Consider the following 12,829-nt stretch of genomic DNA (forward strand, 5'->3'; position numbering starts at 1 on the left):
GAACAGGAGCCAGGGCTCGGCTGTGCCCTCTCCCCTACCAGGAAATGAGGCAACATCAGGAAGCCGGAGCCCTATTTAGGGAAGGAAGGAGCGAGGTGGGGGCCCCTGGGTGATTGTGTCACAGCCCCATGGTGCTGTGGAAAAAGTTGGGAGAGGGAGCAGTCATAACTGTTGTGTTCATTAAACTTAAAAAAAAAAAAATTAGCATCTATTATGTGCCAGACCCTGTGCTACACGGTTGGGGGAAAGGGGCACAGAAGGGAGTCAGACCCCATTACTGTGCTCAAGTAGCTCCCAGCGTGATGGAAAGGCAGATTCCGACCAGGTTAGTTAAAACAAAATGATGTACGCTATAATGGAGGTCACATAGAGCACTGTGAGAGTATACAGAAGGCCCCTAACCCTTCTGGGATGAGACTTAGGGCTTGCAGGACGATCTGATTTTAAGCTGAGACCTCAAATTGGTGATTCGTCCTCTCCCAGCCTCCGTTTGTCCATCTGTAAAATGGGCTCTCATGAGTAAACTATAAAGTGAGGACTGATGCATTCCGCCTTAGCTGGGCCGCAGTAGGAGGACTGAAAGTTACTCCTCTGGAACGACTTTCTAGGCGGAGAGAAAAAAAGAGAGCGGCGGCAGGTCCGCCAAGACAAGTTTGCGCTTAAATCTGCAGCACCGCCTCTTTTCCCCGCAGCCGTCGTCTAGGACCGCTGTCCTGCGCCAGTACGCACGCGCGGATTCAGCCCGTGGAGGCTAGCGGGCCAGGACCACAACTCCCAGAGTGCTCCGCACCCCCGCCACCGCCTGGGATTGCTGTTCTGCGCCAATGAGCACGCGCGGACTCCGACTGCGGAGGCCGTGCCCAGGGACCACAACTCCCAGAGTGCTCCGCGCCCTCGCTGCCGGAGCTGCCGCCGCCGTTGCCGAGACCAAGATGGCCGGGAGTAAGTGCGGTTTCCGTCAGCGCGCGGGGATGGTACCGGGAACCCCGGGTGGTGCCAGGGGTAGGACAAGACGGAGCCCCCGTAGAGGCGGTGGGGTCTGGGCCGGAGGGGGACGCAGAGGTCACGAGGTAGCTTCTCCAGGGCGGGGGTGGCGCGAGAGGGGTAGAGGTCACTGGGGGCATCACCTGCAGGGGTGACCCTCCTCGCCCACCCTTCCAGGAATCGCCGCCTTTCTCAGGAATGTCTGGGCCAAGGAGCCGGTGCTAGTGGCATCCTTCACCATCGGGGGTCTCGGTGCGTGAGTGCCCCAGGCGCGAAAGTGCATCACCCCCAATCGGCGTCCCGGCTTTATCTCCTCCACCCCCTAGAGGTCCCACTGCCCCCCACCAGTGCTCCATCGCCCCCCCACCATCGTTCCATCCTGTACCCCCGAGGCCTGACCGGCGCCCTCAACGTTCCGTGTCCCCACTTGTATGCCAACACCCACCCCTAGTATTATGACTCCTCCACCACCCCATCGCTCCCCACCCCGTACGCACCCACCCAAGAGGACCAGAATCCCTTAAAAGAAGAGGTTGTCAACCCTAGCTGTGCATAATAGATTAAAAAAATAATAATAAATGAAAAGTAATGTCCTTATCCTCCCCTTTCACCCTCATCCCCCACCCCCACCCCAGGTTCTGAATTGAATTGGGTGGGGTGGAGGTGGGGCTAGGGAATCTTGTGTCTTGTGAAAATCCCCCAGTGATTCTAATGTGCTTCTGCGATTGAGAACCTCAGCTGTAGAACTGGGCTACTCAGATTTCAAGGTGATGCTGTGGGTCTTGGTGAAATACAGGTTCTGATTCAGTAGGTCTGGGGATGCTGCATTTCTAACACGTTCCCAGGTCTTGTTAATATTGCTGGTTGGCAGGCCACACACTGAGTGAGGTTCTAGAACACAGTTGTCCCACACGGCAGCCACGGGTCACATGGGCCACTGAGCACTTGAAATGGGGCCAATATGAATTGAGATGGTACATGTTACCCTGATGTAAAGCATACACCGGATTTCAAAGACTTTGTATAACAAAGAGTATATAAAATATCAATGTCTTTTATGCCGAGGATATGTTGAAATGTCTTGGGTATACCAGGTTAAATTTATTTTTTAATTTGTATGTTTTAACTTTTCTTTTCTATAAATTTATTTATTTATTTACTTTTGGCTGCCTTGGGTCTTTGTTGCTGCATGCAGCTCTTCTCTAGTTGCGGCGAGCGGGGGCTACTCTTTGTTGTGGTGCATGGGCTTCTCACTGCGGTGGCTTCTCTTGTTGCAGAGCATGGGCTCTAGGCGCACGGGCTTCAGTAGTTACAGCACGAGGGCTCAGTAGTTGTGGCTCGCAGGCTCAGTAGTTGTGGCGCACGGGCTTAGTTGCTCCGCAGCATGTGGGATCTTCCCGGAACAGGGCTCGAACCCGTGTCCCCTGCATTGGCAGGGGGCTTCTTAACCACTGCGCCACCAGGGAAGCCCTGTATGTTTTAACTTTTATGTGGCTATTAGAAAATGTAAAATTACATACATGGCTCTTACATTTATGTCGGACAGCACTGACCCAGAATATTCCTTTACATGCCCTGCCCCACCCACCATGACTCCCTGCTCCTACCCCAGGTGGACTGTAATTTCTCAATGACTGTTCTTTGTACAAAACCTTCTCCTCAGTTTGTAACAGTTCATGATTTCTCTGGAACGTTCCCAAAACACCCCCGACCCACATCCCTTAATATGCTCCATGACTCAAATGCGCTCATTCTGTGACCAACCCTTCCTTCCTGTGTCTTCTAGGTCCCACAGGTCTGTGGATGCTTGGCTTCCACCCTCACTTCCAAAAAAAAAAAGTCTTGGGCTTCCCTGGTGGCGCAGTGGTTGAGAGTCCACCTGCCGATGCAGGGGACACGGGTTCGTGCCCCGGTCTGGGAAGATCCCACATGCCGTGGAGCGGCTGGGCCCGTGAGCCATGGCCGCTGAGCCTGCGAGCCATGGCCGCTGAGCCTGCGCGTCCGGAGCCTGTGCTCCGCAACGGGAAAGGCCACAACAGTGAGGGGCCCGCGTACTGCAAAAAACAAAAACAAACAAACAAACAAAAGTCTTATAAACCCTTCTGCTGATGTACGGGGCTCCCAGGGTGCCCAGGGGCCTCCTGGAGGTGCTGGATCCCCCTCCTCCCCTCCCCGCATGCACTTGACCCCCATCTTGAAAAGGCTCAGCTGCTGTCCCCGCCGCCACCTCCTTCCCCTGGGCCTCACCCCTGTGTCTCTCCGCAGCTATAATCCTGCCTGCACTCAGCCCCTACGCCAAGTACTCCATCATGATCAACGAGGCCACACCCTACAACTACCCAGGTGAGTGGGAGCCGGGGCAGCGGCTGTGGACCGTGCCGAGCGGGGGGTGGGATGACGATGGGCAGGTCTTGCCTCTGCAGGGATCCCAGATTCCGCAGTGCAGTCTGGACTCTCGTTTTTTCCTTCAGTAGATATAATCCACGTGCCGTACAATTCGCTCTGTCTGTTTTTGCACTTTGAGTTTCTGTCATGGTTCCAGATTTCTGTCCTTGTCCGGGTTCCCAATCTCTGTTGCTTTCTGGAGTTTTGTGTTCCTGGGTCTCCACCTGTCCAGGTCTCTGTTCTGCTTCCTTGTATCTGTTGGGTCTTTCTCTGGGTCTCCTTTCAGTATCCATCGTTCTGGTCTCCCATGTCTCTAGGTCTCTATTTCCCCACTTCCCTGCATCTCTGATTTTCTGACCCTTACTCTCTTTCTTATCTCTCCCCGGGGTCCCGTTTCCCTCTTTGAAAGTAAGCTGACAGGCCAGCCCTTCTCTGTGGGCCCCCAGCGATCTGCTCGTCTCAGTGGCCCACCCTCCTGTCCCACAGTGCCCCTCCGAGACGATGGGAACATGCCTGATGTGCCCAGCCACCCCCAGGACCCCCAGGGCCCAAGCTTGGAGTGGCTGAAGAAACTGTGAGCTTCTCCATTGACAGGGAGAGGCCCCCTCCCTGACGGCCCCCAATAAAAATGTGAAAACCACACCCGGTGTCTGAGTGTGTGCGGCTGCAGGTGGAAGCAGTGGACAGCGGCCGAGGCGAGTGTCGGGGTTGGTTTACTGCGGTGGGGGGGGTGTCACTCAAAGGCGGGGCTGGCTAGGGTGGGGTAGGGCAGCAGTTTGTCCGGCCCCCGAGAAACCCAGCTGGAGTCTAGGGCCTCGTCCGCTTCAAAGCCAAAGTCTTCCTCGACCTTGATCTGGGGGAGGTGAGAACAAGGCGTGAGAAGCACCCCGGTCTCCCGGCGGCGTCCTCTGTGCTCCTCACCAGAAGTCCCGGCATCCCCTCCAGCGTCACCGCCCTCCCCCCGCCTCCTCTCCCTCCTCTGCCGACCCTCCCCGGTTATCTTTTCTTCTACCCAGAGCCGCCTCCACATCTTCCTTCTCCACGAAAGCCCCTTGCCTGGCATCTTCCAACTCTTTCTCCTTCCCCGGCCAACGCCAGCCCCGTCCAACCCTTCCAGCCCTCCCCGCCTTGCAGGGCCCAGCCCCACCCCCCCGCAGCGCAGCAGGGAAGCCCAGGAGCCCCAGTCCCACCCGGCGGACCCCTGGACTCCAGGCCGCCCCCACCTGCACCGGGGCCAGTTCTGGAGTCAGCGCAGCTCCCACTCGGCGGCCGTCCCGGGGTGCTCGCCGCCTCTTCCGCCCGCTGGGCCCCTCGCCAGGGGCCGGGCTGCCAGGTTCTGGGGGTGCAGGCGTCCTTCTAGGCGGGGACAGCCCCTCTTTCTCTGGAGGCTCGTTCTCAGCGTTGCCTGGGGTGGGGGCGTCTGTGCCCTGGCTGCCCTCGTCCTGGCAGACAGGGAGGTGGGCACGTGAGGGCTGTGTCCTGGGCCCCCGGTTCCCCCAGCCCACCCGTGACCACGTCGCACTCACCTCCAGCACGATGGTGAACTGGCTGGCGCGGTAGTCATCACCGTAGGAGTCCAGCACCCTCATGAGGAACCTGCGGCCGGAGATAAGCCGCCGGGGGGGGGCAGCTTTACCTTCTGGTGGTTGGGAAGGGGGCCCACGACAGCCCAGCTCTGACTCTGAAGCCAAGGCTGTCCTGGACCCAGAAGGTCTGAGTCACCCGGGTAGCAAGCACTTGAGTAGCCAGTGGGGCTCTGGGCAGGACCAGGTGACCTGCACCTCCACTCCTGCTCTGTAATCTGGAGGTGACAACCCCAACTGGGTGGCCCGCTGACCACGACACTGCAGCTTGACGACAGCTCTGCAGTACTCGGCTTGTAAACAGTCAAACGTAAGTTATTATTTTCATTAATCCCTGGGAGGCGGACCCAGAGCGCTCTCACGGGTGATGCTGCCTTCTCTTCCCCACTCCTGCTTCCAAAAGCTTTCTGGTTTTTTGTTTGTTTTAAGCTCTGATTAGATGGTCCCCATAAGCCAGCGCCTGGGTGGAGCGTTTTACGTGCAGTCTCTTATTCTACAAGTAGGTATCAGGTGTCCTCTCTGTGCCATCCACCACAGAAGCCACCGATCACCTGTCACCATCCTTGAGCGCCTGCCACGTGGCGAGAGTGACTGAGGAATGGAAATTTTAAATTTCGCTTGATTTTAGTTAATTCAGATGAAAATCGGAACCACGTGGCTACCAAGCACATGAAATGAGGCTCGTGCAACTGAGGGAGTGAATTTCCAATTTCACTTCGTCTTAATAAACTGGGGCTGTGACCACTGAGGAACTGAATTTTCAGTTTCATTTGAATGAATTGAAATTTATTTAATGAATGTTAAAATTCAACTTCAGTGTAAAATAAAGTCACCACCTGCAGCTAGCATCCTGGACAGCACAGATGTGGACAAGAGGAGGACCCAGGAGCTGAGCCCTGGCTACTGCAGGTTCAGGGTTTGGGGAAGTGAGAATGAACCAGCAAAGAGGCAAGAATCAGCGGCTGGGAGGAGGGGAAACTGAGACAGGAGAGTGACCTGGCCAAGAAAGTGCTTCAAAGAAGAGGGTGTATCCACTGGGTCAGGTAAGTAGAGGGCTGAGGACTGACCGGGGGTCTCGGCATCATGGAGACTCTGTAATGAGGCCTGTTCTCCACATTTCATGGAGATGGGAACCCAGTGGAGTGGTGGGCTGGCCCCAGAGCTCACTCCCCGTCCTGGTCACGGTGACCCGAGGCGGGAGGCTCAGCTGAGCTCATCTCCTGTGGGCTCCCATTTAATCTTCAGCAGCCTCGTGATCTTAGTGTTAACCCTTAGTTGATGGGGAACTGGGGCTCAGAGAGGGGATGCGGCTTGCCCCGAGTCACACAGCAGAACGGCGCTTGAAGCTGAGTCTGTGACCCTGAGTCTGGTCTCCTGCATTGTGTTACACTCCATTCAAAGGGAGCACACCTCTCCCCCAAGGCCCAGGGCTCGGCTTTCTTCCAAGGCCCAAGGTGGTGGTGACAGGGGTTGGGGGGAACAGAGGCAAGCGATGCAGGCCCAGAGCACGTGTGCAAGGGGTTACCTCCGCTCCTGCTGGAGTCTCCGAGTTATCCTCTGTACCTGATGGAGCCTGTTCAGGACCCGCTCATTCACCTGCGGGGAGGTGGGAGAAAACACAGGTCAGCCGGACTCCGCGTGCTCAACACGTGGTGCACGGGGCCCCGCTGGAGGGCGACTGGCCCAGGGCCATCCCGGGGCCTCCAGGGCCCGCTGTGTCTGCTCCTTCCCCCGCCTCGCTGCCTCTCTTGCTCCTCTCCCTCATCCACGTGGCTCACGCTTGAGTCCCCTGACACTGTCCTGTCCTGAGTGCTTTCCACGTGCTCTTCCCCAGGTGCCTGCCTAGCTCCCTCAAAGGCTGCACTCAAAGGCTACCTGCTCAGACCTCCCATTAATTGCAGCAGCACCCCCCACTTCCCACGCCAGAACGTCCCCCCCTTTCTCAGCTCCACTTTTCCATCGCCTTATAGCCTCTCTCTCTATGCAGTGTCCTCACTCTCCATCTCCCCCACCAGAACAGAAGCCCCAAAGGACCAGGATTTGTGCCTCTGTCCCCAGTGCCTTGAGCAGACCCTGGCAGAGGGGGTGCTCCCTGAATACTGCTAAACAAATGACTTCACCTAGTGATAAAGTGCTTGAAGGACACCAAACTGGTAGATATGCTGGAGATTAGGGCAGGAGGTGGCCGCTTTAGTTAAGGTCATCAGAGGAGACATGTGCCCAAGCGTGAAAGAGTATGTTCTGCTCCTGCGTCAGAAAGACCTGGGTTTGAATCCCAGCCTGCCACTTCTCAGCTCTGTGACCTTGGGCAAGTTACTTAACTTCTCTGAGCCTCAGGTTTCTGCACTGGTAAAACGAGAATAATAACAACTTATTCCTGGCGGGGGACGGGGGAGCTAAGAGCAGAGGCTCAAATGCAACTCCATTTGAGCAAATGGTTGAGTCTCTTTGGACCCCAGCATCCATCTGTTAAACAGGGCTCAGGATACCTGCTGCTTGGGGGGCGCTGAGTTCCCAGATGTCCCTGCGTAAAGCCCCCAGAGCAGGCCTGGCACGCAGTGGGTACTCACAGGTGAGAGGGCTCGCTCTGACAGCACCACCCTTGCTGTCAGACCCTGTGAACACACAGTGACATGAGGAGTCGTGAAATCACGGTGGGGTGGGGGAAGAAGAGAGAGGAGTGGTCGTGGAGAGAAGAGAGGTTGGGGTGAGCTGAAGGATGAAGCGGAGGCAAAAGCTACCTGGTAAAAGATACACGGTATCTGGTTTATGTATATTACGTAAGTTTATATTAACACGTACATAAAACCATATTACAGAGTGCTGCAGGGACTTCCCTGGTGGTCCAGCCGTTAAGACTCTGCGCTTCCACTGCAGGGGACGCAAGTTTGATCCCTGGTTGGGGAACTAAGATCCCACAGGCCACACAAACAAACCAAAAAAAAAAAAAAAAAACAGTACTGCTAGGAACGTCATCAGGTTAACTGTCATCAGGTGTGTGTTTGTATGTATGTCTGCTGGGTACGTAGGGAGGACTGGGACAGCTGGCCACAGGGTATGCGTAGGTTCAGCCTTTGTGCAGCTTCAGGGGAATATACTTTAATACCTGGAGCTGATCCTGCTCCAAGTCCACCGCCCTCAGCCTGGCATTCAAATCCCCTCCCCAGCACCCCCATCAAACCAAACACCTCTCCAATCCTGAGTAAGCCCTATGCCACACAGAGTCCTCAGTGTACCTTTCCCTTGACGTGTTCCTACTTAATCTAAGACTTGATTCAAACCTCACCTCCTTATTAGTTCTCTAAGTCGTCTCTCTCTCTCCCTCTCCTTGACTCCTACCCCAGCTCAAGCCGCCTCCTCTCCTGCCTGGGCCACTACACCAGCCCCCTTCCAGAACTCCCCCAACACCGTCGTTACGGGTTGGATGGTGCCCCCCCCAAAAAGGTGTGCTGGAGTCCTAACTCCCGGTGCCTCAGAATGTGACCGTATTTGGACACAGGGTCTTCACAAAGGTAATCAAGTTAAATGAGGTGATTGACCTTAACCCAATATGACTGGTGGCATCCTTATTAAAAGAAATTGGGGGGCTTCCCTGGTGGCGCAGTGGTTGAGAGTCCGCCTGCCGATGCAGGGGACACGGGTTCGTGCCCCGGTCCGGGAAGATCCCACATGCTGCTGAGCAGCTGGGCCCATGAGCCATGGCCGCTGAGCCTGCGCGTCCGGAGCCTGTGCTCCGCAATGGGAGAGGCCACAACAGTGAGAGGCCCGCGTACCGCAAAAAAAAAAAGAAAAAAAAAAAAAAAGAAATTGGGATACACACACACACACAAGCACGGGAAGATGAAAGCAGAGACCTACAAGCAAGGAACACAAAAGATGTCCAGCAAACCACCAGAAGCTAGGGAGGATGCCTAGAACAGATAACAGATTCTCCCTCGCAGCCCTCAGGATGAACCAACCCTGCTGACACCTTGATCCCAGACTTCTAGTCTCCAGAACCGTGAGGCGGTACATTTCTATTACTTAGCCATCCGTTTGTGGTTCTTGATACAGCGGCCCTAGCAAAAGAGTCCAACCAAATTCAGAGTCTTTCAGACACTGACCCTGTCCCTCCCCTGTTTGAAACCTTTTGATCGCTCCCCATCACTCTCAAAAAAAAAAAAAAAAAAAATCCAAACCTCTGGCTCTGGTGGCCTTTCAAGATCTGGGCCCTGCTTACTGCTCCGTCCTCATTCTCACCAAGGAGGCTAATGCAGTGATTCAGCAGAAAGAACCTGAGGCTGGGCAGAGGCGTGGGGATGGGGGGAGGAGAAGGACCCCAGAGAGATCTGAGAGGCCGAACAGACAGGACATGAGGAGCGAATGATGTCAAGGGTATGGGAGATTTGAAAAGTTTGATCGGTGGGGAGCTAGAGAGGCACCTGTGAAACATCAGTGAGCTGGTCTGGGTTGTCAGGTGATGCTCCTAGAGGAGACATCTCTCCAAGGTGCCTTGCACACTGTCTGACACATAATAGGTGCTAAATAAATTAATAATGAATGAATAAGTGAATGGAAAATTCATTCAGCCGGGCAAGGGAGGCTGGGCATCTAGACAGAGACTGGGAAGGATTGGTAATGGAGGCCAGGGGACCCCAAAACAGGGGAATCCACACTCACCTACCTGCTCGATCTCCCGGCAGCGTCGACCTAGCGCCTGGTACTTCCTGCGGTTTAGTTCCCGCTGGCGCCGCCGCCGGCCCCGGGCTGCCTCTTCCTCTTCATCTCGCTCCCGGAGCCCGGAGCCACCCAGACCCCCAGACACAAACTCCACTTCTGTCTCAAGCTCGCTCTCCAGGATGTGACCACCGAACAAAGGAGGCAGCGCCAACTCTGAGCCTGGCGGCGCTGAGAACTCTTCAAAGCCCACGGATGCCATGGTCCTGTAGAGTCAGTGGGCTCAGGGACCCTGAATACCTAGCCCTTAGTCCCTCCTCCCACAGACCAGGAGCCCAACTCCCAGACTCCTCCTCTCTCTGATGCAGGAGTCCGAGGCCCCCAGCCCACCATTCCCAGGATCCAGAAGAGTTCGAGCCCCGACCCCTTCCTCCCAGGATCCAGGAGTCCAGGGCCCCAGCACCCGCTTCCCAGTATCGAGGAGTCCAGACCCCTTCTTCCCGAGTCCCACGGAGAGTTCGAGTCCCCCAAGCCCTCACTCAGACCCAGGAGTCCTGACCTCCAACCGCCTCGCCTGTCAGATCCAGGAGTCTAGACCCGTAGCCTTTTCCCCCAGGATGCTCGAGTACGGACCCCAGTCCCTACAAGAGTTATAAGCCAAAGGAGTTGTAGGAACTGCAATCCCCGTCAGTCCTCAGCGCAGAAGACCGCTCTTATGCAGCCGCAATGTCTTTTGGGATTCGTAGTTTTCCCCAAAGCCACTCACCCTTCTCTCTGCTCCAGTTCCATCTCTCTCCGACTCCGGGAGCCCCGGGCCTCAGAACTTCCAACCTCGCTAACCTCTAGGTTAAGTCGTTCGCAAAACTACCTTTCCCATCAGGCTTCACGACCCCCAGCATGCGGGACCTTGCCGCTACGCCTTCTGGGAGCTGTAGTTTCCTATTTCCGGCTCCGCTCCCTAACCCCTCCACCTCCACCTCGACTCCCGGCTGAAAGCCTTGCTTTCTCGTCGAACGCCTCCACCAGTGGTCTGAGTTGCCCTCGACTTTATTCTTGTCTTGACACCCTGTCGTCAGACTATGGCGATTCTCGGCTTATCAGGCTCAGTCCACAGCGGGCGTGAGCCGGATAAAGCCCCTCTTCTCTCCGGCTCATCCCTTCTCCGCCTAGCGGCAGGTGCTAATAAAGTTGTTGTTCCAAACGCAGCCAGGAAAGACGCGGTGCAGGGGCCAATCAGAGCGCAGCTTTGCTTCGACGACGGCTCAAGGTTGAAACGTCATCAGTGAGCGTCGACCGCTGTTGGGAAGCTGATTTCCTAGAAACCGTCGTGCGAGAAGAGAAGGGGTGAGTGTGATGGAGACGAGGGAAGGGCGGGAGGTTGGCTTCCTGGGTCTGGGGGAGGAAGTGTGTAAGGAGAAAGGCGGGCCTTCGTAGACCGACTACCCAAAGGTCTCAAATGCTCCTACATTGTTACGGCTCTGGGGATATAGCGGCAGCAAAAAATCGTTCCCGGCCCTGTTAGCGCTTTGCATGGTGCCTTGGGAGACAGGCTTAATCAAGTAATTACTTAAATAATCACAAATGTGTGAAGTGCCTTAGGGTACACACAGGGCGTGCGGGGTGTATATCACCAAGCAATCTATCTACACTAGAGTGGGGTGCGTGGGTCAGGGAGCTGGAATATGAGAACTGAAGGCTGAAGAGGTGTTGAGCTGGTAAAAAGGGAGGGAAGGAAGACCTAAAGTGAGGGGAAGAAGTTGGTAAGCGAAAAAAGTGTGAGAAGGATTCAGGGGCATGGGGGATAGTGGCGGGGGCTGAGGCTGGAGAGGTTGGCTGGCATCAGGCGAGGTCGTGGTACCTACTCCGTGCCACGTGCTGCGCTGGGCGATGGAAATATTGTGCAATGAACAAAATGGACACGGTCCCTCTTTCCTTACAAACTTAAGCTTAATGGGGAAGATGGACATTAAACAAAATGTTAGAAATTTAGAGAATCTCAAGTGTTGAAGTGAACTAAAGGGTTCATAGGATGTATAACAGCAGGATAGCATCTAGTCTCAGGGTCAGAGATAATCCACGCTGCAAGAAATAATGTTTGTGCCCTTACTTTTGGGATGAACAAATAATATATCCAGAGAGCCGGAGAAAGGAAACCATAATGTGGTTGGTATAAGGATTAAATAAAGTTCATTCATTCATTTGCCCAATATTTCTTGAATACCTACAACGTGCTAGAGATTCTGCTAGATGGTGGAGATATAACAGTGAACAGACAGATAACCACCCCTGGTTTTGCTTACAGTTTAGTGGGGAAACAGAGAAGAGAGGATAAGAAGAGATACTTGAGTCTTACGTATGGAGAGCAGATCATGTCCAATAAAGGACGAGTTCCTCTTATTCAGAGAAAGCGAGAGTTTTGGAGAAAGGTGTGTGTGAGGTAACGTGGGTGCGTTTACAAGGAAAAGCTGTGTCTTATAAAGAGAAGTGAGTATAAAGGGGACATTGCATCTTAGGGAGAAAGGAGGGTATGAGGGGAGACTGAGCTCAGAGACAACCGAACATCCAGGGGTCCTAAACCGGCAGCTCAAGGACCAAATCTTTTCTGTAATCGTTTTAGTTTGGCCTGTGCCATGGTGGTCTGTTTAAATTAGCCACTTAAAAAGAAACTTTTCAAACTGGGAGGTTACACATAAAAATTCTGACTCTCTTACTTTTCTTGAAAAAAATTAGAAAACCTGGCAACATGGAGCCTGTGTTCCCACTGGCAGGGCGTGTCTGAAGTGTCGTGTCAGCTGAGCTTTCACATCAGGCATGATTCCCTAGCTCTCCAGACTCCAGTTGCCCAACCCCCAGCCTGCTTCACTCACTTATGTCACCCACTTAGCCTCTGCGGACATGGAAGTTTGCAGCCTCCGTTTGTCTTTCTGTAAATTTTATTTTATTTCTTTATTCTTTTGGCTGCACCACGCAGCTTGCAGGATCTTAATTCCCCAGCAAGGGATTGAACCCAGAGCCACAGTAGTGAAAGCACCAAGTCCTAACCACTGGATCATCAGGGAATTCCCCTGTTTTTAAATTTCTTTTTTAATTTCATTTTTTTATTGAAGTATAGTTGATTTACAATGTTGTGTTAGTTTCAGGTGCACAGCAAAGTGATTCAGTTATACATATACATATATATCTATCTATTCTTTTTCAGACTCTTTTACCTTAGAGGTTAT

At 54.2% G+C, this 12,829-nt stretch overlaps 2 protein-coding genes across 4 annotated transcripts; one reads left to right on the forward strand and one right to left on the reverse strand.

The window, feature by feature from the left end:
* The first annotated feature begins 749 nt into the window (after positions 1–749).
* NDUFA3 (NADH:ubiquinone oxidoreductase subunit A3) lies at positions 750–4,011 on the forward strand. Of its 2 annotated transcripts, none has more exons than XM_079723296.1 (4): positions 750–942; positions 1,162–1,236; positions 3,250–3,327; positions 3,856–4,011. In XM_079723296.1, the coding sequence occupies exons 1-4, from the start codon at positions 825–827 to the stop codon at positions 3,945–3,947; spliced, it is 363 nt and encodes a 120-aa protein (XP_079579422.1). In that variant the 5' UTR covers positions 750–824; the 3' UTR covers positions 3,948–4,011. The 2 variants fall into 2 exon arrangements, with proteins under 2 accessions (XP_079579422.1, XP_079579423.1); XM_079723297.1 differs by lacking the exon at positions 750–942 and adding an exon at positions 959–1,002.
* A 67-nt stretch (positions 4,012–4,078) lies between these two features.
* On the reverse strand, positions 4,079–10,457 carry TFPT (TCF3 fusion partner). 2 transcript variants are annotated; one of them, XM_079723554.1, is made up of 6 exons: positions 10,375–10,457; positions 9,616–9,874; positions 6,478–6,548; positions 4,896–4,965; positions 4,593–4,811; positions 4,079–4,222 (listed from the first exon to the last, which is right to left on the reverse strand). In XM_079723554.1, the coding sequence occupies exons 1-6, from the start codon at positions 10,395–10,397 to the stop codon at positions 4,103–4,105; spliced, it is 762 nt and encodes a 253-aa protein (XP_079579680.1). In that variant the 5' UTR covers positions 10,398–10,457; the 3' UTR covers positions 4,079–4,102. The 2 variants fall into 2 exon arrangements, with proteins under 2 accessions (XP_079579680.1, XP_079579681.1); XM_079723555.1 differs by lacking the exon at positions 10,375–10,457 and adding an exon at positions 10,168–10,244.
* Between the last annotated feature and the right edge of the window lie 2,372 nt (positions 10,458–12,829).

Source organism: Hyperoodon ampullatus (assembly GCF_949752795.1).
Source record: "Hyperoodon ampullatus genome assembly, chromosome: 18".
NCBI lineage: Eukaryota > Metazoa > Chordata > Mammalia > Artiodactyla > Ziphiidae > Hyperoodon > Hyperoodon ampullatus.